The sequence below is a fragment of the Actinia tenebrosa genome, unplaced genomic scaffold (genome assembly GCF_029948245.1).
Source record: "Actinia tenebrosa isolate PJP-AT-01 unplaced genomic scaffold, QUT_ActTen_1.0 PGA_scaffold1__47_contigs__length_23844297, whole genome shotgun sequence".
NCBI classification, from domain to species: Eukaryota; Metazoa; Cnidaria; class Anthozoa; order Actiniaria; family Actiniidae; genus Actinia; species Actinia tenebrosa.
In genome coordinates, this window is record NW_028292578.1 from 16,030,288 (window position 1) to 16,054,733 (window position 24,446).

Sequence of the window (24,446 nt, forward strand, 5' to 3'; positions counted from 1 at the left end):
ACCCAGTGTTCGACTACTCTCATCTTGAATGGCGCGGTCCACACGCAGACGATCTCATTATGGCCGCGCGCACAGTACCCACGAGTCTACCCATAAGACTACCTCCGATAAAACGAAGACCAAAAGGAATGACACAATTGGCTGAGAAGGAGAACACTAGTTTTTCAGATTCCCAGCATGATTTTCCATTTCTACCACACACAAAGGGTCATGGTGTACAAAGAGAGAGTACAACCTACGAGTTATTGACGCCACTAAACCCTTTCCACTCGGCATCTTTAGAAGACCAGCCCTTGGCAATGCGACTTCGGTCCTCTACGATCCCTCTTCAGACAGCTGGTGCATTGCCATGGCCTTGTTCCTCAGCCCGGCAGCCTTGTTCCTCTGCCCCGCAGCCTTTTTTGCGCTTCAGGGCGTCCACATTACTTCACGAGTCGTCTTCTCCATCATCACGACTTATCCTTCATGAAGGTACATCGAATCATGACCACTTCCAAAGCCTTTCATTTCCACCACCCCCCTCACGATCATTTTACCCTGAAGATGTAGAATACCTTTATTATCCTTCGCCCCCCACTACCGCATTGGAAAGGAACACCCCTACACGTGTTATCCGTCCAGGCCGTCGTTTGGTACCTCTGATCACCCCTTTACCAAGTATAAACTGTTCAGAAAACCTCAAGGAAACATCTTGTGATACAAAGACAAGCAAGGCTGAGTGTATGGAAGACCAGGCAATTTCAGACAACGAATGGACAAAGATAAGAAAGTATAAATGCCTGCGACCTGTACATCGAGACGCCGTGTGCGAAGAACTTGAAAAAACTATGAACCTCGTGAAAATAAATGGTCAGCATTACAACCTAAGTGAAATGAGAAAGGAGCTTGGCATCGCAGTCGACGTTGGAGGCAATAAACCTAGGGTAAAGCGATCTAAAAAACGTTTTCTCCCGAAATTTCGTTGAAATTAGCACTGAACGCGTTTGCTCTAGTTTTCCGTGGTATGTCCTCTTATAATGCACTCTTATATAACACTCTACAAAATTACTCGATTCTGATTGGACAAGAGGAGTACAATTAAATCCTAAATTGTTCTCTGTAGAGTACCAATTTAGTTGCTTAATTTTGTTGAGTGTATTATAAACAAAAAATCGCACAACCTTCTCGTACAATTCGGAATTTAAAGATACTCGTGATGTTTTGAAAGTTCTCAAATTGAACTAGTCTAAAAGCTCGTCTAATTTTGAAAACTTTCAAAACATCACTCGTACCTATAAATTCCGAATGGACCCCTTGCCAAAATGGCGGCCGCGAATTCGGCTGCATGGGTTAAAATTAAACTGAGAGAAAAACCAATAAAAGCACTGGAAAGAGCACCTTTATTTTAGTAACCGCAAGAAGATTCATTATGTAAGGTATACCCCCAGACATACAACTGTCTGTACATTTGTCAATCTTCAAGAACTTGAGTTTTCTCGGCCAATATAACACCATACATAATGCATTTTTGTAGGGTTACTAAAGTAAAGGTGCTCTTTCCAGCGCTGGTATTGATTTTCTAATTTAATGCATTTCAATTTTCGGCCGCCATTTTGGCAAGGGGTCTATCGTTCTCGACATCGTGCGATTTCCTAGACTTATTTGCAACGTTTTCGTCATCTAGCCGTCAAAACTGGTTGTGGACTCACTCATTTCTTTACATATTTTGACGGCTAGATGACGGAAATCGTGGTAAAAAAGATTGCTCAAGACTATCTCTTCAAGAAAGTCTACCACCTATTATAATTGTATATAGAACATTTTTAAAAAAATTAGACTAAGATTCATTCATTTTAGTATATGTATGTTTCATAGTCTTGTTTATTTTCTATTATTTAATCGCACTTTTCTTTTTATATATATATAATTAATTTATCCCAAGCTTTAGATTTATCCAGTTCCCTCCTTTGATAATTTTGTTAATTAAAAACGCCATGCTTTAATCAGCATATTATGTTTGTGGGGTCGTTCATTATTCATTGGTGGGTCGTGGAGTTTCCAGAAAATTCCAGTTCGAATAGCTTTTAAGTTTTGACGTATTTGCAGTTCCAACCGTAGACTTCACAAAAACACAGGGAGGAAGGATACGGGGGGATGGGGGTGGGGGCACACTTTTTGAGCCGGAGGAGAAATACATTTTAGAGGTAGAACAATAATAATAACAATAATAAATAATTTATTGGATAAAATATTGTTCCTACATACACTTTCCTGGTTCCTGTCACTTCAAAAAACGCTCCGCCGTTCCTCAAATGAAGCGAAAAATAAAAAATTCTATCTTTCACCGGAAACAGCACTTCTAACTTTGGACAACAAATCCTATCACGTAGAAAAATAGTAAGAAGAGTCTCTATAGGCTATCTGCTTGTGGTTAAATGACTTGGTTATATAAGATAAGTAACATTTTACCAATATCCCTACACGTGTGCAATCCGTCTTGTGCGTTGTACTAAGCAAAAGAAAAGAACAGCCAAAATAACAGTTCAAATAATAACCCAAATAAGGGAATTTGACGTCATAAGCACTAAGTCGGCGTGACCGGGGAGAGCGCACTGTGTTTGTTTTAATGAACTATTAGAAATGAAATTTAAACCAATTGTTTTAATTATAGATCTTAGATCCATATCTTCTCATCGTTGGAGGATATGTGCCAAATGAGGGAAATATTCTTAAGTTGATAACTCAACTATGTATATTAGGTGGTAAGAAATCTAGAATTTTCTTTTTGGCTTACCCAGATTCATTCGATTCATGTGTGAATGTTACGTATTTGAAAATTGATTAAAACAACAAAAAAAGTTGACGTCATAAACGCCAAGGTGTGACGAAGAAGGTGGAGACTGCATAGCTACCTGTGTTTTTGTTTTTCAATCAGAGATGAAAAACGCATTTTTTCATCAGAGATAGGACGTCATACTGATATTTTAGATCCATTTTGTATTGTTTGTTCGTGAATATAAATTGAACTATCAAATTCCATTCAAGTCATTCCTTTTTGGTGTCGAACAAAACGGTTTCTCTTTCGGAAATTTCATGATGTTGAGGACTGATTCATCAAATTTTCTTTCTAACTCACGCTGAAAAAAACAGGCTCGAATCAACAAGAGTGACATTGGTAAACCGGAGGGAAATACATTGAAAAGAAAAAGATGGAAAAGTTCCAGCGACAGACCCTTTTAGCAAGGCGTTTAAATGGCCCAATTACTTTAAATATTGAAAGCTCTCCGCCTACAAGAGAGAGCGTATTTCCACCTCTACAAGACAGTCAGGTTACAGTAATGTCAGTCGTTAGAAACGATGATAAGAGAATATTGACTGTATCAGAATCAAAAAGGGAGTCTCTACACGACAGAGCAGCAAGAAAGACGACCACGGCCAAGAGGCAAGAGAGGGACTATACAAAGAGAAAGTCATACAACTGGGCTGATACTTGTGAAAATCAAAACAAGCTCATTCAAAATTACTCAGAATCTACTGACGAGGTCAAAGAATCCACTGATCATAAAACAGGTTGTAGTAAGACTCGACGCCAATCAAGAAGACATGGCACTTCAAAACCAGCAAGGTCTAGGAAAACGTCGTCTTTAGACTGTGCCATCCCCGTTGATGACTTTAAGCAAATATATCCGAAAAAAGGTCGCGAAATCTTGGCTAAAAGTGAAGTGTCAGGATTTGAAGAAAGGCGTTGTTCTTCACAAACTCACGTCGACAGAACACATGCTCAACCCGCTACCACATCATGGGAAAGAACGTCGGTTCGTTCGCCATGTTTACCTCCCATTAAAGATACATTGGTAACATCATCATCACTATATTCTCCTGCTCCGCCTTTGACACCCAACGCTGCTCTCTTACCTCAAAATTGGGCAGTATCACCCATAGCTAAGGCCGGATTTACATTCGATGCTAAAACGCGTGAACGCAAGAGACATGGAAAACTGCCCCCACTGTCGTTACCACAGGGAGAACCAGCTTTAATCGTTGTTCCACCAACACCCACATCAAAGAAGCCGGGCTCGTTGCCAAAGTTAAACCCCATTCGAAGTCAACTGTTGTCATCAACATCATCAACATCGTCAAACGGCGAACAATGGCAAAGCTTATCTCAGTCCGTACCATCAAACTGGGGCAAGCAATCTATGTTTTCCACTCCCATTCATTCATCCAAATCCCTCGAGTTTTCCTTCTCTCCCCATACCCCATCACATTTATCTCACCATTCATTGACTCTATCGGATTCAACTCTATCTTCCTTAGATTCTCCTATATCTCAGTCCCCCGCGTCATCTTCATCACCATTTACCTATAGCGATGGTGATGCGGACGACGTATTTTGTCACTACCCTCTACCGCCACCTTCCTCGTCTAAAAAGTCAAATAATCGACGAAGGGAACGGCCTGGTCGTCGCTTGGTACCGTTGAACAAAGCTGAACATCCTGTTCAAATCAAATTGGATTCAACTTCTAATAACCTTGAAGAAATAGAAGATGCCGTACACATGACTCGTAGTACAAAATCGAGCAGGAGTGGATCAGAAACAAAAGACGACCAAGAGAACGAATTCCTTGAAGAATATTTGCGCATTTGTCCGGGACGTAGAGGAGCGATTTGCGAAAAGCTTGAAAAGAACATGAACGTAGTGAAAATCAACGGCAAAAAATACAATCTAACGACTTTGAGAAATGAATTAACTGAGATGATGAACGCTGTTAAAAAATACGATCTATTTTTTAAGACTCTTAAATTTTTTCGTTAGCAAGAAAATTTCGACTCACAACTCATAAATAGTTATGTCATACTCTATTAGTTTTGTAATATTCTAGAAAGATAAAAATTGCAAGTGGTTTGGAATATTATATTTCTTTACTCGTTGTGGACAACGCCGATATGCCTTAATAAGGTTGCTTAATATATAATAGTTTCGGGCTTTAGAGTAATAGAACTAGAAATTATTTTATAGCAAATAAAGATCTATATCTTGATATCTGATACGCTAACCATATTAACCATCGTGAAAACAATCACGTGAATAGTTACCACAGCAGCGACGTCAGCCACAAAACGGGCCATTTTTGCCATTGAAAAAAAATTAAAATCTTGAGTTTCCCGAGGTCAATCTTTTTTATATTGTGTAATATGAATGTTCAGTGCTTTGTTACCTATTATATGACAGCGTTTTATTAAAATCGTGACTACAAAAACCAATACCCCATTCACACCAAGGCTTAAACATGTTTTAAAGTGGTTTAACTAAAGAGGTTTGGAAAACTATCTACGAACACTGCACAATATTTGGTGAAATAATGCATGTAAACTATCCTTTGTCTTGCTCTGACAATATTTTACAAAGTTTCATTATATTGTAGGTTTCTAGTTTCTCAATATTTTTCCTAATGAAAACATAGTTTAACTAAACACGTTTAGGCGTGAATGGGGTACAAGATATTAAAGAAATATCGATTTTTCAAGATAAAAAGTTTTGTGCCACGAAAAGACGGTCCTTCGTAGGATTCTGTGCGGAGGAAAGATAAACACGTCAAATTGAAATTCATCAAAGCCGACAATCACTTGAAGTTTTTTTGCAAAGATAGAATACTTTAATTCGCTTAGAATTCGCTTTAGTTGAGAAATCGTCGAGAATTAAGCTAAGCTCCTCAAAAACTCAATCCAAATCGGAAAAGTGCGCGCGCATTGGTTATCGTCTAACGTGTGTTCCTCATTCACCATTTTACATACATCGTTTCACTGGTCAAACACAAAGCGCTCAAGCGAGGACATTTCAAAGGGTTATTCAAATTTGAACCTTGCTCAGGTGTATTAAGGCCTGGTAAATAGTTTCAAAATATCCCCCGCGAAGCTTTTTCCTTTGCTGGCAAATCCAAGATGGCGGATGCTTAGGGATACACGCGGCCGAAGATTCAAAATGAGATTCGAAGCGTTGTTTGCTATGAAAGGTATTTTTCTTTCTTGGTTGTACAAAGCTGAGTTTGTATGTTTGAAGATGGGAACAACAGAAGTTCATGAGATATGATGAATGAAGGTGAGTGATACCAAGTTGTTGTTTTAACTTGACCTTTTAAGGTCAATTAAAATTTTAAAGATTCGAACGCAACGGTAATGAAACCGTATTATCACGAAGTTTGCATTTTTGTTTGACTCTGCTACAAGTCGACTTGAGAAACATTAGAGCCGTTGAAGGTTAAACACAATAAGGCTTATCCAAAGCGATGCAAATCTTATTCACCAAGCTTTGTAAGAATGTTTTTCAAATTTTCCATTGTTTTTTTTTTTGCCCGGGTTTTTTTGCTGCTTGTTTACAAGTTGAACTTATAAATCTTATATGTTTTGCGGATGAAACAGGTCACAATACCGAGTTCTTCTAACCTAGGAATTGTTGTTGCGTTGTATTTTTATCAGTGATTGCCTCCAGAAATTTGCTACAACACTAATTTTGTATTTGCTTCCAGACAATGTAATATTGCTGGGTGTATTTATAAGCTATTTGATAGGCTTATAATACATTAGCTTGTCATCATAATTGGTGGACAAAAGTTGTCGTTTCTCATGGTAAGTTTCGTACATTATCAATTTAATTGATCTTTGTTTTAGTTTGATGTCCCAATCTATAGCTGGATTATTCCCTATATACAACCCATAACATGATGATTCTAACTTTATAAATAAATAATTTATTTAGAAATTTTTTGTGCCCTCAAAAGTATGTAAAAAATTAATAATACATGCTTGATGTATATACAAAATCGTTTAAAAATGTGAAAATAGCAAATCATGTTTCATCTATATACAAAGTTATTTAAAATATTATACACTCGAATGCAAAAATAACAATACATGCTTCATCTATATACAAAGTTATTTAAATATTTATACAATTAAATACAAAAATAGCAGTAATGGATGCTTTCTCTATATACAAAGTTGTTTTCAAACATATTCACTGCAGTAGGTAGTTGTGTTTGTGAATGCTTCTTAACATCTGTATTTAGTCATTGGTGTGAATAGTTCTAACAGCAGCTTCATCTAGAAATACTATCTTATTAATCTCATACAAAAAAATTATTAATTTAATATACATGATGTATACATATAATGGCCCTTTTATATTTCTTGAGACATGTAAACATCATACTACCTATTGGAAGTGTACAGTTATTTTCCATAATTTAAGAAGTTCTGAAGCTGTTTTTAATTGTACTTTCTTTGTTTTGAACTCATCTACTTGTACTACAGGCTCTTCAGCATCGTCAAGGAATGAGCTCAGATGTTTGAAAGCTTTGAGAACTGCAATTTGGATTTTCACAAGGTGAGTTTCATATCTTTCAATGTGAAACCTTGATTTGGAATTATGTCTTAAATTCTCTCTTAGTTTGTCATACTTCAAAACTTCCTCACAGGGGCCTAGCACTGTACATAAGGCTTTTGCTGTCTTGGAGTTGAGTTGTTGATTGTTTGTTTCATCTGAATTCTTTTTCTTTTTGGTTTCTGGTGTACATTCATTGACCTCAGGAAATGAGTATGGCCTTTTACCATGTAGTTTGTTTCCTTCTTCAGCAGTTGTTGGTGTTTTATTTACAGCAGTCAATACATTCTCTGTCCCTCTGGTCTTGTCATCACCCAAGACACTTCCATGCATTTCTTCAGTCATCTCTTGATGTGCAGCCATTTGTTCTTCTTCTGATTCTATGTCACATGTAGTTGTAAAGGCTTCTCCATCCATGTTGTCCTCATCATCAGCCAAGGCATTACCAACATCACTGTCTTCTGTTATTAGCTGAATCATTTGCTCTGTAGAAATGGCATTGTCATCCTCATCATCAGGCACAGTTCCAGAGCAATAGCACGTTTCAGGGACATGCCACTTACCCTTGGCATCTCTCAGCTTTGTTGCTGGAATCTTGACCTTGCTCTCTAGGCATTTGTTCCAGGAAGTGTCTAGATGTTGTTGCTCCTTCTTTATTGTACTTGATCGAAAATGATGAAGCTGTGGTCCCTCTTCTCTGAAGCTTGTTTCATCATGACCATCAAGGAATTCTATTCCACCAACAACTTCTTTCCACCATACTCCTTCTCCTGGCTCCAAATAGTCTGCAATGAGCTTCAGGTGTGCCTCCCAGTCCCCTGCATATTTCATCAGATCAGTTGTGGGCACAAAGGTATTTCCCATCCTTGGAAGAGACTTAGCTAGTTTGCTGATCTCCCTTTCTTCTTTGAGAACATAGTTTAGACCAGGTTTGGATGGATCTTGTTTGACATGAAGAATGGCATTCTTTGGCAGATCTTGTATTCTCCTGCTCCAAGTCTTGGAAGTGATATCTGATATCTTCTCGAAAAATCTTTCAAACATTTCAGCATTAATGGACCTGTGGGATGTTATTCTAAGAAGCTGTGAGGAGTGTGTGATGCAGCTGTGGAAGTACAATCCAAAAAGTTTTCTGTAGCTCAGGGACTTTGGAGGAGTCAGTACTCTTCGGCATTGAATAGCATGCCTCCAACAAAGGTTGTGGAGGCGTAGGATCATCTTGGGGCATCTCTTCTCATCCTGGCTATAATAGATCTCAGCCATTTCACAGAAAGTTACAAGTAGAAGTTTAACTTCCCGGTTGGCCAGTGGGTAAAGGGCAATTGTCACATAAAGAAGTGTCTTTCTGTAGTTCACACCTCTAAGTTTCTCTTTACCTAGCTGTACAGAAAGGATTTCCTTAAGCTTGATCAATGTGTCAATGTCTGTTATGTGATGAGGCAGTTCTTGCAAGATGTTTTTGATGTGGTTCATCAAACAATGTAATGGTTCAAAGCACAGCACTTCATACATTTCCAGATTGAGATCTTGAACTGAGGCATTATGGTGTAGCAATGCAGGCAGTCTAGTTGTTCCACCTAGTACTTCTGCTAGCTCTTTCTGTAGCTCATTCTTTTTCCCTTCATCAGACATACCCCTAGCTCTAAGCTCAGCTTTGAGTTCATTGACTTTCAAGTCCTTGAATGGATGCAGTGAATTCTTTCTCCCAGCAGGACCAGCAGTAATCAAATTCTTTTTCTCTTCTAACGTTTTATATTTCCTCTGGAAGGAGTATTCCATATCACAGCTAAAATTAATATCACCATCACAACCTGGACATCCATAGTGGCCCCCATGTTGAGTTCCATCTTCCATTTCTGCTGCTGGATTGTCCCCATTCATGAATCTCATGACATCCTTTATTCCTATTCCAGATTCAGTTGTGATATTGTCTTTCAATTTCTTTAAGTCTTCCTGTCTTGTAGGCACAAACTGCATTTGGTCCTCTACTGTTGATCTACTGGGACCCAGTATATACAGCTGTGGCTCTTCAATTGTGGCTTGGATGTCTATACTTCGGCCTGTCTTAGTAGCAAACTCTTCTGTGCTTAAATGAATTGCATTGTCATACAGTTCTCTTACGCAGAACAGCATATGCCCATGATTTGCCACTGTTGAGTGGTCATGCCATGTTAGCCAATGTCTTTGGCGCTGCAATTTCTTTAAGCGACTTCTCATTTCTTCAGTGTCATCTCCAGTTGTTTCGTTAATTCTTTTCAGCTCACTCATTATTTCTTCTCTGGTTAATTTGTCATATGAACTGTCATCTTTGATTCTGAGTAGATCCTTGTTTCTAACGAGTGCTTCAGATCTAATTTGCTGTAGGGGGATTTTTCTTGCAGAGACATTAGTCTTTTTTTGGATAACTTCACCCTCATTACTAATAGCTAACTTAACTATTTCGGTTTGTACCACTGGGACTCCAACATCATATGTCCCATCCTCAATTAGTTGCTTGATGGATGCCCGGATGTTCTCATTGGTGCGAGGAACTGGAACTGATATCTCACCTCCTGCCTGCTTCTTCAGTGCTCGTCTTACTCGAAATTCTGTAAGCCACATATAAAAGAAATTACTATATTTCAACTCACAGTACATCATATAACTAAGCACACATTATTATTGTTTAAGATAGTAAAAAAAACCTGCACATGCAATAATAGAAAAACAAAGTTCATATTTGTTTTATCCATTCCCTCATCAACGTTTGAATTTCCCATTCCCTAATAGAACAAACTTATTGTACTGGAGCTTACCGGTATTTAAATATATTTACCACAGGCATCCCAACTACATTGATGACAATTCAAAATCAATGATATATAGATTTTAAATACCTTTTGGACCATCCTTATTTTCAGGCTTATCAAAATTTGCCAGGTTAACACCTTGAGTTTTCTGCAGTAAGGTCTTCAATATTTGACCACCATTTGGAGGAGTGGAGTCTTGCCCTTTGTACCGTATCTTGTACACCCTAGCCTTTTCAGACCAGTTTACTTGTTCATGCGGCCATGAGTTGATGTCTATCAAAAGCTGATCGATATCACCTGTAATGTTTTCTAGTGCAGGAATGTGGGACCTCTCTTTTATTTTAGGGGGTGTTGTACTTGCCCTTTCTTGTGCCTGTTCTGGTGTTTCAAATGACTGTGCTAATCGGCGTTGTTGTCTTGCATTGTAGGATTCCCTTAAATTTAGGTGCACACCAGTGTCATTCTCCATTAAAACCCTGTTTTCAACATCTCTCTTGGTCTGTCGAAGCTTATTCCTTTTTTCTTTTTTCTTTTCCACAGGGGAAAGTTTTCTCTGAAGACCAGCATCTGGGACAAGAACTAGTATTTCCCTTAGTGTCTTTCCAAAGTTTTCTTTACATTTTTCATTGTATGTCGAATAAATTGTTTGTCCAACAGACTTCAGCTGTTTTTTTGTTGCCTTTAACCCTTCAGAAAGCAGTGTATGTTTTTTAGAATCTGTGGCAATACTGGTAAGCGGGCCCCTTTTACCTAACATGGACATTTTTTTCAAAGGATACGCTGCTTGATACTGTGAGTTATAGAGTTGGCAAGCCTTGCAATATGTTATCGAGTGTGCTTTTCGTGTTTCGCTGGTCATCATCTTTCCCTGATCAGACCAGTTTGTCATCGAAAATTGAGACAAATACAGCTCCTTGTCTTTTTTGTTTCTCCAGTTAGCAATTTGCTCATCTATTTTCCTCGCAACACGGTTAAATTCGTACTGCGTTAGGTTAAATTTTGCATGGCCACTGAAATGTTCACTGTAAAGTTGATACCTTTCATGCAAAACCCTTGCCCCAAACTTTGCCTTTCCCTCATTAAAGGCCTTTTTTATAGAACACAGGCTCTTGGTTTCTCGAATGCACACTCTAGCCCAGGCACATTCTACTTTTACAGACATATTGAACTTAAATATTGTTCAAGTGAATTAATTATCCTTGAAGAAAAGTAAATTGCATAAACCATATAGCTTCTAAAGAAGCTGTATGCAAACTAAACTTAGGTCTTCAACTAAATTAATCCCCCTCAAACAAAAATAAGTTTGAAAAGAATTGATATAGCTTCTACGGAAGCTGTTTAAACACAAGTAATTACTTGTAATAAGGGTATGACTTCAACAGACTGTCTCGTAGGAGATCCCTTTGCCTCGACTAAACCGATAGAATTGAAGAGAAATTTGAGGCTCTGTTTGCAAATTGACGCGCGTTGCAAGGTTTTCCCGCCTAAAACTCAAATAAACATGAAGATATTGAAGAATATTTAACATTTTAATAGAGCAGAACTTTTATTTGTTAGTAAACGATCACTCAAACATTGTGGTGTGCATAACCTTTTTCAAATCAAAATTACCTGTCTAAAACTTCCAAAAAGGAATATCTTTGCTCATTTTATAATAGAAGAGGTATCAAATGATTGAACCATGCTCGTAGAATCATCAATATTATCTGTATTTTATGAGCAATTTGAAATCAAACATAGAGGGAATCGAAGGTTTTCGTCCGCCATTTTGAAATTGTGCCATTTTTTCGCTTGGGGAGGTAAGACGAAGATTTTAAAAGCTTCAAAACCAATGGGGTTTTATATCCCCTCTCTCCCCTGGATGGGGAATTTGACTATTTCGGGCCCATTCCCAGCTCGGTATGCAAACCAAAATGGCGGCTCCAAGAAATGGTTAGAAAAAGCAATAGTTTTTCTAAAATGGGGAACATTTAATCATATAAAATCATGTAAATTTATATTTTTCTGAAAAGTAGCATGGTTGTTCTTTATAAAGACGCCTTTCAACTTAGTCCAGAAAGCTTCGTTTCCAAACAGTAAAAGGAAAAGATGCTCAAAATAGTAATTTACTCGTGACTTTGGAATTTTTCTTCATTTATCTACATTGTAGTCAACCTTAAAAAGCGTATTTGAATTATTCAATTACATATGAGTACATAAGGGCCGGATAAGGCAAAGTTAAAAGTCTTTAAATTTTCCCCATTTTACAATTCTTTTCACCGAGTTTTTAATGTAGTATTTTTCAAGAAATTTTACAGACAAGGGTTGCCATAGCAACGAAAATGAAGAAAAAGACTTCATTTTGATATGATTAATAATATATGTCAGTTCGGTGAAGAAAAAATTATTTAGGGGTTAGAAAATTTTTTTTTGATTTTTAGCCTCGTTTCCATGCTAAAGTCAGGCCTTAATACACCTGAGTGCAACCTCGATTAAATACTTTATGTTTGGCCAGTGAACCGATGTATGGAAAATGGTGAACTTGCAGCAACTCGTCTAACTTACTCCCTTATGGCCCACCGTTCTCACTTCATCAGCCGAGCACAGTTACAGAGACAATTTTGGGCAATTTGATTCGTGTCGCGCCGTGATAACGTCAAGTTGAAAGGTAAAGAATTGCGTAACGCACTGACTGTTTTTTTAGCTGAATCAGCATTCTTTTTCTACTTCAAGTAGGGTCTGCAATTATTTTAGTATAAGAGAAGAATACCATAAGAGAAGAGTTATAGTTAGACAAGGTAATACGCAATCATACTATTATATTACCTTTTGGCTACAGCATTGCAAACTTGTTCAAATGTACGACTGAGGCTTGCTAATAATAGAGGCAACCCAGTAACAGTTGACAGAGTTTCCATGTTTGCTTTGTTTGCATTTTTCTTTTACCGTAAAAAGGGTGAACTTCCACGCCCTGATTCTGACGGCTAAACGAATTCGGTGACCCCCATTTTCATTTCCTTATTTTACTTCTAGTATGATGTACTTTATATAAGACAAAATTAAAAAAAAAAAAAATCTGACGATGGGATCTTTGCCCATCCTTATTCGCCTCAGGAAGTTACAGCTCTATCAGATTTTGGTCTACCTGTGTTATCTGGACCTTCATCGCACCACAGGAAGCCCAAACCACATATTGAACTATAGTCTAGAATAAACACATACATATATGTTTGAACACACAAAAATCTCTACTCACATTTTCTAATTTTTACTTGAATAGTACAGTGAAGCAGTGATACGGTATAGAATATCCGTCTCTTTGGCCTAGAGATTTAATTTTTAATTTTTCTGACCGATATCTCATGATGTTATCGGTACGACCGCGCCCTCTTTCTGTTTTGGCATTGTCTTCTGGCCACAAGTGAGGATCAATTTTGGATCTCTTTTTGAGTTTTCCTTTGTTAAAGCTGAAAATAAGTTGAATAATATGCGGAACTACGCTCACAAATTCTCGCCGGTACCGCTAACCGTTTCCTTTTCATGAAAACCATCTTTTTCACTCATTTTCAAAAACAACTACGGCAAAGCAATTATTCAAGTGCTGTTAAACTTTTCCCATCGTTTTTGAGTCGAAATATCAAAGAAAATGTTGTATCCATTCCACGCTCCACTTTGAAAAAGTCCGATCCAAGAGGTCAATCCACAAATCCTGATTTTCCACAATTTTGGATTTTCGTACTAAAACTACCAAATTCTAAAAGCGCAGGTTAAATTGATATCGATGTGTGAATTTCGTTGTTTTTGATGAAAAAGAAGTAGTGGTTTTGCGAGATCAAAAGTATCGACTCGCAAGCTTCTTGACGCTATTGCTCACACCTCCCCCTCCCCCTAAGGAATTGGATTTTTGACGGTAAAATTAAAGTTGTCGCTAACTGCGCTTCTTGAAAGCTCGTTCTAGGTTCACATCTATCGAACAGTATGTGTAGTAGCAAAATACTAATAGGAATAAATTGCAGTCTTTATTTGTAGGTCTTGAAGTAAGATGTAATATTTTCTTTATCTAAGGGCCGCCCCGTGTCCTCTCCCTTCAAGAGTTTCATTTCTTGTTTGCCCAGGCGCCTATACACGCGTGGGATTCCTGTGGTAAGCAGTTCAAGATGGCGGCTTCCATGACTTCGCATTGGTGAAGCAAAATATAAAAATACAAGGCGTTTTATAACAAAAGTTCAAGGTTTTCTCCTTCAAGGAATTCACCCCGTTTTCTAATTTTCGAAGTAAGGAAACCTTCGTAATGCGAAACAGAAAAGAAAAATGTTTAACAACGCGCAATTAAAAGAGCATGGTGAGCTGCTGAATAAGAGCATGGATGGAGAAAATTCTTCCAAGTTTGTCAAGGGTCTAAAACAATTAAACTACCAAAGGAGCAGCGGTTTGTTGTGCTTGTTAGACGAGGAGAAAAATCAAGAAGAAGAGAAAAACCCTGGAGTTGAAGTAAAACAAAATGGCGTCGAAGATTTCGAGATTAAAGCTAAAGAAAACGGAGCTGAAATCAGGTTACAGTGTAATACAAATGGTGGCCAATTTGAACAGACAAGTGCCGCTGGTACAGGGCTTTTCGATGAAGTGTCCAAAGCCTTTAAGAAAAAACGCAGCATAGCTAACAAATGTAAGGTTTATGTGGGTAATATAGGTTATAAAGTGAGGAGTAGAGAGTTCAAAGAATTCTTCAGTGCGTTTGGAAGAGTGTTGCAGGCGCAGATAGTACAAGATCGTATCAAGAAGAGATCACGAGGGTAAGCATATAATTAATGGGTATTGAAAAAATCATTGATCAACAGAAGACAGAGCTCAATAGACCCTTTTCAGCATGAGCATATTCAGGCCCGTCTCTAGGGGTGATTTGACCCCCCCCCCCCCCCACCTTTGTAGGAATACAAAATGATGTTTGGTGCTATTTTACTCTATAAAGAAATCGTATAACAATGAACCTCCCCTTTCAAGGTCCTAGCCACAGGCCTGATATTGTTTTTCCCACTTCAGACCACATTTCATTCTCTTGAGAATAAGATTCTTTGTTGGAGTTGTATACATATTCATAAATTATGTCTTCTGATACACGACCTTTAAACAAAGACATGATATTCTAGGGAATGACACATGGCCCAAATTTAATATGGGAAAACATTATGCCTAAACTGAAGAAGTCTATTATGTGTAAGGGATGACATTTGTTCTTTTAATTTGAATTGTCTTTTTTACCTTTCCCAACTTTAGATTTTTTCTCATGTTGTTGTTTTTTGCATTGCATTGCATGATAGATTTGGGTTTGTCACATACAGTAATGAATATGAAGCTCAGAAAGCCAAGCAATCTGCAGATGAAGAACGTACGTTACATGACAGGTATATATAAACAATAGTGTTATTTTATGTCTTTTAAAACTAAATGATTTTCTTGTAGCATTTTATTTTTAAAAATATATTTATTCTAAATCTTAATTAGAGTTATGACAGTAATGACTCCCACCAGAAAGAGAAAAGGTAATTGACAATAAACATTATTCCATTCTTTTTCCTTTCTCCCTTTCCTTTCCTTTGTATTGGTGTTGTATTATTAAGTGAATGTTTTATGCATGATATGTATATTATAACAGGTGGACCAGTTAGTAAAGAACAGTCTCTAGAGGTGAGTTGCTAGGCAATGGTATTTTTTCTCTTGGTAATAATAATTAGCAAAGGAATTAGACCTAATAGAGATAAGGGTTATTAGTATAAACTCACTAGTGGTCTATCACAAATGCTGTGCTCTGATTGGCTGAGCTACTAAGTGGTCTATTAGTGATCACTACAGTAGTATCAGAAGTGCTGGTTTTGGAAACAAAGACAACGCAAAAAATAAATAATTTCAACCTAATTTCAAAATATTGTTTGTATCCATATTTGACCAATTGGTAGGTTCATACTTAAACAATTTGACCTCTCACTCTCGTGGTCTACAAGTATATAGCCCATTCGGCCTTTGGCCTGATGTCAGACTTTTATACCACATGGGCTGCAGGTCTAATTAGCAATAAGTCCTCAAGCTTGAATGGGCTATCAAAGCCAGCACTTTTCGCTACTAGTAGTCTATACATGTAACTCATAGCCTAGTAGTAGCTCATCCACTCAGAATGCAGCACTGATGATAGACCAGTAGTGTAGTTGGATTTGACTAATTTTTAAATAGTCAGCAAGCTTTAGCCAAGTGTATTAGACTGTATTCTAAAGGTTGTGAAGGTTGTATAATAATGAGGATCATATATAATGTGTGAATAATGGGGTTGAAACGACACTGAATGAACTTAGAAAAATCTGAGTTCCAGATGGGAATCGAACCCACGATTTTGATCTAATATAGAACTACTGGGATGATGGGCAAGGTCTTGACTTTGGATTAGGTGAAATTTGGTAATGACAGAGTACAACACTAAAAATAATATAATGATGATATTTAATAATCTACTATTGCCTAATGTAAGGGGAAAAAATGTCTGATTTCATATTCTAGGAAGCTCTGGAAGAATTCCAAAATTTATCACTCTTAGAAGAAAAAGAATCAAATGAAAACCTGGACAATGAAAAGTAAGAAGACAGTAATCAAGTTTGTTACATCTATATGATCTGAAATTGGAAATAAATTTGATTTGTAACAATATTTAGCTTTTTGGCAAGTTGGTAATATTAGTGTTTTTTCCTTGTTGTTAGGGGTCAACTATCCATATCAGATTTAAATGATGACATCTTGATCCTAATATTTTCTTATCTGCAACTGAAAGACAAAATACACATTGAAAGAGGTATGCTATTTTCTTCTTAATCAACATTTCATACTTCATTGTATGCTTGGAGTAGCATTAGACTGTAATCTATCTTAACATTGTTTTATTTATTATTATTCTTTTACAGTTTGTACAAGATGGAAGTGCCTTCTTCTTAAAGTTTGGCCATCAGTAACACACTTAGATTTCAAAAACTTATTTTCTCTCTACAAAGGAGGTCAGCAACTAGGAAAATAGCCTGGTTTTTTTTGAGGGGGGGGGAGGGTACTCTTTTTTATTCCAAGTGGTATGGATGATTGGGGTGATCAGTTCAAACAAAGAAGCATATTCTCGAGAGAATGACATGTGGTCTGAAATTGAAAAATGTTACGCCCAAGCTTAAAACGTCTTCAAGCAAGGTCTCTTTTAATTCCAACAGGTCTAACAGATGACATTCTGCTGGGAATATTTCGTCGAGGCTGTAAAAATCTTACTTCACTTGATCTTTCAGCATCTCCATTTCTTTTAACAGAGTTTGCAGTTCATTGTATTGGTAAGACTTTTCTTTGCTGTGTATATATTTCTTCATCTAATGGACTTCATCTTAAAATTCCATGACAGCACAGAATTAATTTGCTGAAACTTTGTAGTCAATGTGGTCGGTCAAGACAAGGCTGTAGTCACCACTTGGATAGTAGTCCAGTTTTTAAAAAAAGGAGGCCCTGGTTTTTTTTTTTATTTACTTGTGTAATAAATATTTTTTTTGAGGGGGGGAAATGGTTCTGAATGTAAAAAATGGAGCAGTTAAAACCAGACCAACCATACTGGTGGCTATGGTGCTGAAAGAATACTTTCTAACAAGTGTAAATTTGGACTGGATGTCTTTCATTGACCGGCCATTATTTTTAGTGCTGCCTCCCAGTGGGTTTATTAAACACAGTAAAGATTAGAAATTTAAGTATAAACATGTATATTTTCTTGTGTTTTTCAGCCAAACACTGCAAAAACCTTAGGGAAATAAACATAACAGGAGTAGAAGTATCAACTTCATCCCTCAAGACCTTGTCAAAAGAATGCAGTAAATTAGAGGTAAAAAACAACAATTATGATTGATTGATTTCTGTGTCTTGGGTTTCCTGTGGTGGATGGATTTTTTGACACAGGTATCCCACATTTCAGACATCTTGTCCTCATTTTGACTTGTTATTTTAAACTCTTTAAAAAATCCTTTGATCTAAAAATTCAAATGTTAGCGTAAAATGTACAGAAATTTTCCAGTTTGTTTTTCTTTCTTTCTTTTTTTCTCTTTTACAGCCATTCCAATCACACGCGCCGCTCTAGCGATCATTTTGTCGCGATGAATAAGCTTTTGGTGGACGTCAATCAAGGCGTTCCCATGACATTCTAATCTATAGGCACATGCCCTTATAGCTTTGTGTTTTCCGACAATGTTATGGAAATGCCTTGTGATTGACGTCCACCAAAACCTTCTTCTTCGCAACAAAAACAATCGCTAGAGGGCGCGTGTGATTGAGAATGGCTGTAAGTTATTTGATTGATTTTTTACTTGATGTCTTTTGTTTTATCCAGAAATTAGTTCTGCGTAGGTGTTATCAGGCTGGTGAAAAAGGGTGAGCTTCAGCACTTGAACAGGTCCTTTAACCTTGGTGTAATATCTTCCTTTCTCAAACCTTACGTCATTCCCTAGAGTACCATTTCTTTATTTAATGCTTGCACATGAGAGCACACACAAATATATATACAACTCAAGCCATATTCTTATTATCTAGAGAATGACACATGGCCTGAAATGGGAAAACATTATGCCCAAGCTAAAAAGGTTTATTGAAATTTTAAAATTTGTACTTGAGTAATAAATAGGCATATTTTAAAATAAGGGCATTATGGATGTTTCTTTCTAGATTCTGGTGGATATTCAAGCAGTGTACAAATCTAAAGCATATTGACATCTCAGATAATAAAAGGCTTTCTGGGAAGGTTGGTAAAGTTGTCAAAATAAGTGTGTAATGTGGGGAGGGCTGTGTGTAATGTGGGGAGGGGGGTGTGTAATGTGGGGAGGGTGGTGTGATGTGGAGAGGGCGGTGTGTGATGTGGGGAGAAGGGGTGTGTGATGTGGGGAGAAGGGGTGTGTGATGTGGGGAGGGCTGTGTGTAATGTGGGGAGGGGATGTGTGATGTGGGGAGGGGATACATAGAGTAAAGCTCCTGTAACAAATTGAAAATTTAAGCTGAAACATATGTGCAACAGTGTTGTGAGACAAGATTCACAGGGTTATTACACAGCGCAATTTCATCCTGAAACTTGTTCATGACACTAGTTTCAGTAGTGTAGCATGAGTAGAAAGCACACAAGTTTCAGCTAAAAGTTTGAATGTGTAATGGCCTTCAAGAGTCAAAAAAGTCGTCATGATGAAATCCTGGAGGATAGGGAAAAAATGGACAAAAAGTTAGACTTCCAACTGCTGCAGATATTAACACAAATGAATTAGAATGTAGGTATAATTATAAATGCAGTATTATTTTGTTCTTTTTAGTGTTTCTTCATGCTGTCAGACACTGTAGAGAGTCTTATTCTAAGCCACTGCAGCAGGGTATGTACCAAAAATATCTTGCAGTTTTATCAACCAAATGGAGCTGCATTCTGACGTGCTGACTGCAAGGGTTCTATACACAAATGTTACAAGGCTCACAGATCACTCTATAAAGCTCCCCAGGTTCTCCTTCATGGTATCTCGGTGTTGGCCACTTCTAGGAAGGCTTTACATAAATGTATTCCCAGAGTCATGATGAATCTTGAGTGCTCACATATTCCTATTTGTATCAGGATATTGCTAATGTTCCTTTCATTTGTTAAACAGCTGACTGATAGCAGTGGTGCGTTTATTGGGACAAGGTGTAAAAACCTCAAATATATTGATATATCTGAGTGTTTGTCTCTGACAGATACTGGTGTGAGAGATATAATTCAGGTAGCTGTTCCACTGTAATTGTTATTCTTATTCTGGAATGAGTGCAATAGATTGATTTATAAGTGGTTTATCGATAAGTAACCATTGAATGTAGCAGTAGTGGTGGATAAATAGATGGGGAGACAAAGGGAGGGAGGGAGGGAGGGAGAGAGAGAGAGAGAGAGAGAGAGAGAGAGAGAGGGATGAACGCATAGATGGATAGGTGTGTGGATGGATGGACTGCTGGATGGATAGACAGCTGGAGGGACAAACAGAGGAATAGATGGTCTGGTGGATGAACAGACAGATAGTAAGATAGTTGGATGGAATGGATGGATAGAGGATGAAGGGATGAATGGATGAACAGATGGACAGATAAATAAATATTGTCATTTTGTTATTTCTAATAATTTAACTTCATTTCTAATAATTATCTAATTTAATCAAGCATATTTTCTTTTCTTGGTTCTAGGGCTGTCCCAAGATAGAAGAGTTTTATTTTAAAAAGTGTCCTAAAACAGGTATTGTCCACATCTGAATCCTCTAGATAAGATGTCTTCCCCATCCCCACCTTGATTGCAGGAGCGAGTGTTGGAATTTGAGTTGGCTGTTCACCCCAAAGAGAAACTTCATTTTTTTATGTTTCTGGAGACGCTATTCCTCTTGTCTATCCTGATCATAAAGTGACCGTATGGCCCACAGTGAAACCTACCATAGATCTATCCCTTGAATCAACCACCACTGCTTTTACCAACACCACCACCCTTCATCATCATCATCATCATCCTTTTTGCCTGTGTGGCATGTAGGGCCAATACCAAGGACTTCCCTGCCCTTACATTTAATTATGTGATCCTTACTTGGGGGCTTACTGTCTCATTTGCCTTTACATTTCAGTGACAACACATGGACTCTCTGTATTATCACGACTAAATCACTTGGTAAGCTAAAGTTATCATTAGCAGATTATTTTCTATCAGCGTAAAATCTAATTATAAGTCTTATTTTGTTAAGGTTGTGCTGGATCTTTCACTTTGTGATGCTGTTGATGATCAGATTCTTCTACTGCTGGGCCAATCATCTATCCACTTGAAGTACGTTATGCCTTACAGTGTTTCATTCCCTTTCATTTCTTTCCATTCCTTTTTCAATACCTTTTCTTATCTCCCTTTACTTTACTCTCTCTTCACTTTTCTTCTCATTCCTTCCTTCTTTTGTCAAGCTTTTGGTTTTTTTCTTTCCTCTCCTTGCCTCCTTTTTCCCTGTCCTATCTCATTGGCATCACATCTATTTTTGATGGCCTTTCAACACTTGTCCATTCACAAGCAAAAGATAAACTAAAAAGTAGAGAAGGAGAACATAAATTACTTTACTGTAAGAAATTGCTTTGAAGAACACAGTTAGGGTTTAAAGATATTACCTTACCTTGAACCAGTTTGCTAATCACCCAATCAAAATGCTGGGACATGGCAGTGTCCTCTTGTCACTAATTAGGTTTTTCATAGTATACAAACTGAACAGCTCCTATATAATATCTTTTTCCCCTGCCCCTGTGGTACAGGTCACTGAACATCGAGGGCTGTTTTGGTAACATCACTGATACTGGATTGCAAGCTCTTATCACGTGTCACACACTGGAAACACTTAACATCAGCTATGTCGATGAGGTATGGATCAGATGAATAAAGTTAACTGTTAAACAAAAAAATTATACTCTAGGAATGACACGTGGTCACGCTATCAAGTACTATTATTGCATGCAACATTGCTTGCCATGAAATTTTAGAGGGAAGTCACAAAAAGCAGTTTTCACAGCAGCAAGACTTGCAAGGAATGCTGCCCAATTCCACCAAGGGGTACACATACAAGTCACATTTTATTGGCTGACAAAATTACACCCTTGCCAGTAGATATGAAATGAGGGTTCAACAATCCCGCTCATGTGCACACAATGAAACTTCTTGCATGCAACTGTTAAAGACATGCAATTTCATGTTGCATGCAACTATGCAGTTGCACCGTGTGTCCAGCTCTTTAGAAGACACTTTGCAACATGGGATAAAGAAATTAAAATGGTGTTACTTTTCGAACATGAAATTACATGGGATGACACGGTCATTGTAGGAAACTCACAACATGAAGAACCAATCATATTTTGCAAACTCACTCATCATCCAATCAGAATGCTTGAAAAAGTCATCCCTTCAACACAGCACTCACTTTGAGATTTTCACAATATTTATGTGATACTAGTTTTGAGGACAAGCCAGCTAAATGTTTTAATCCTTTCAACAATATGACAATATTTATGACCCTAATTTTTTTTTTTTTTTTTTGGATCGAAGATCACTGATGTTAGTATCAGTCAGCTGGCCCGTAATGGCTCCATACAGACCTTTGTTGCTCGAGCATGTTCAGGCTTGTCAGATGATGGTACGTAGTTTCTTCTATAGTCTACAACTGGATTTCAATCAGCTGATAAATGTCTCGTCATGGTCATGATTAATGTAATCTAGAAGAAAGTTGCTGAGCTTCAATCAGTTGATAAAATTATTTGAATCTCATTATCTGCTTCAAATGGTTGTCAAACACTGACCACCATGTGCTGTCAGCCAGAAAGAGGACCCCCTCCTCCTCCCCCTCCATCCCCACCACTACTATACTCGACATTTGTATGATTAATCTTTCATGTGTACGTATGTTTATTAGTTGTTAGGAGTCTCCTTTGTCACTGTACCAATCTAACAACCCTGGACATGAGTGGATCCATCAACATCACTGACATATCTCTAAACCACTTGACTGAATACTATACGTCATCACAAAGACCTGTACTGACATTTATCATTGGAGGTAATGTATACGTCATCACTTTAGTGACGTCATCAGCGATCATATGTGACGTCATCAGCAATATAATATATATTATACATAAGGAACCAAGGGTGGCGTAGATCTGTGAGTTAGCCGTACCCTGACTTTCATCAGCCCAGAGGTTGTTTCAGGGTATCGATCTGTGAGTTAACTGTGCCCTGACTTAGATCAGCCCAGAGGTCAGGTTTAATCTGTGAGTTAGCCGTACCTTGACTTTCATCAGCCCAGAGGTTGTTTCAGGGTATCGATAAAATTGAAGGCTTTTGAATTAATTTGTGTCTAGTTAATCATGTGATCGTTTGCCGCCATATTGGATAACGAGTTTGGACCTTTATCATCCAATATGGCGCTGAAGGCGTGGGGTGTAGTCGGAATTGGGGTCTAGGTCCACAGCCTTTGATCATTACTTGGTATCCCCCTCTAAGAAATACTGGATATGCTCCACTATTACATTTTTCTCAACTACGAGACTTTCTGAAATAAATGCTACGCATCTATACTTGGTCTTGCTATAATTTTTTTCCTCTTTTGTCAAAAAGGTACCCAGATAACCGAAAAAGGCGTGTCAGACACGTGTAGTCCTTGTCATAACAACTGTAAAATAGATACATTCGACCTGTCTAGCGAATCATTGCGATTCGGAAACCCAAGACTCCAGTCAATAGGTAAGGAAAGTATCACTTGACGTGTATAAGACTTTGCACCTCCCTGGTTGCACGCATAGGCCATTTCAAAAAAAGGAGAAGCGGACTGGGGCGAGATTTGAATTTTAAACTAATTAGCAAAAGAATGTCATTCGAGAAAGCATCTCGATATTAGTATGGTAAATTTGAACGCGTTTTGTTGAAATAAAAAAAGTTACAAGCGTTCAAAAGTGTGGAAAATTTACGTGTTCGTTTTTAAAGTGACCTATTGATAATGTGTTCTTGGAGTGCATGTGACGTCATACAAAAAATTCTTTCGTTCTGTCCTACGTCATGGCTACCGGGGAACCCCTTAATACCGTAGATGATATTATTATACGAGACACCCAATTTCCCGTGTATGACGACCATTTTTTGGGTGCAACTAAAATAATTGTCCAGCGTGGACTCCTCGAACGTCTACAGTTTTCTAAGTTTTTCTCCCCATCAATTTGTTTTCAGCTCCTTTCCTTGAAGAAAGTGACGAAGATGATAACGATAGTGATGGTGAAGATGAGGATAACCATATCGAACAGATCAATTACGAGATGGGGAATGATGTATATCAAGACTTCCTAGAGGCTGATGACCCCGCCCTTATGATGGACGAGGAGTACTGGATGTTTGATCACGATTAGATTTCATGGAGACAGTTCTGATATTTACACGGTTGAACCTCTATAATGTCAAAGTCCCACTAATGGTTTTCACTAAAATTATATCTCTTATTAAGCGATGCGGCAACCATTTTGGCGGGTGTAAGATAAACACTTGACAATTTTCAAGGGTAATAGCATAATTTGCAGACGTTCTTTGTTTCGGTCGCTCGGCTAAAGGGTAACCGATTATAGAAGTTCTACAGTCTCATAAATAATAATTGAAATAAGATATCCACGTATACTTTTGTTTATTTATTTGTTTGCTTCAATAAAAAGGCGACGTGATGTGAGCAACCAGCTTCGTTTTATTTACTTGGCATTTTACAATGGTGGTACG

At 37.7% G+C, this 24,446-nt stretch overlaps 2 protein-coding genes across 2 annotated transcripts; one reads left to right on the forward strand and one right to left on the reverse strand.

The window, feature by feature from the left end:
- Positions 1-6,752: 6,752 nt before the first annotated feature.
- Positions 6,753-9,852, reverse strand: LOC148909966 (uncharacterized). The gene has a single exon (XM_089032884.1). The coding sequence runs from the start codon at positions 9,627-9,629 to the stop codon at positions 7,194-7,196; it is 2,436 nt and encodes an 811-aa protein (XP_088889010.1). The 5' UTR covers positions 9,630-9,852; the 3' UTR covers positions 6,753-7,193.
- A 4,429-nt stretch (positions 9,853-14,281) lies between these two features.
- LOC116296873 (putative RNA-binding protein EEED8.10) lies at positions 14,282-24,403 on the forward strand. The gene is made up of 21 exons (XM_031704979.1): positions 14,282-14,922; positions 15,448-15,531; positions 15,632-15,669; positions 15,783-15,814; positions 16,676-16,749; positions 16,873-16,964; positions 17,074-17,163; positions 17,365-17,478; positions 17,917-18,014; positions 18,516-18,556; positions 18,848-18,923; positions 19,480-19,536; positions 19,804-19,914; positions 20,366-20,414; positions 20,791-20,834; positions 20,908-20,987; positions 21,455-21,560; positions 22,239-22,326; positions 22,603-22,746; positions 23,307-23,432; positions 23,913-24,403. The coding sequence occupies exons 1-21, from the start codon at positions 14,441-14,443 to the stop codon at positions 24,086-24,088; spliced, it is 2,202 nt and encodes a 733-aa protein (XP_031560839.1). The 5' UTR covers positions 14,282-14,440; the 3' UTR covers positions 24,089-24,403.
- The last annotated feature ends 43 nt before the right edge of the window (positions 24,404-24,446 follow it).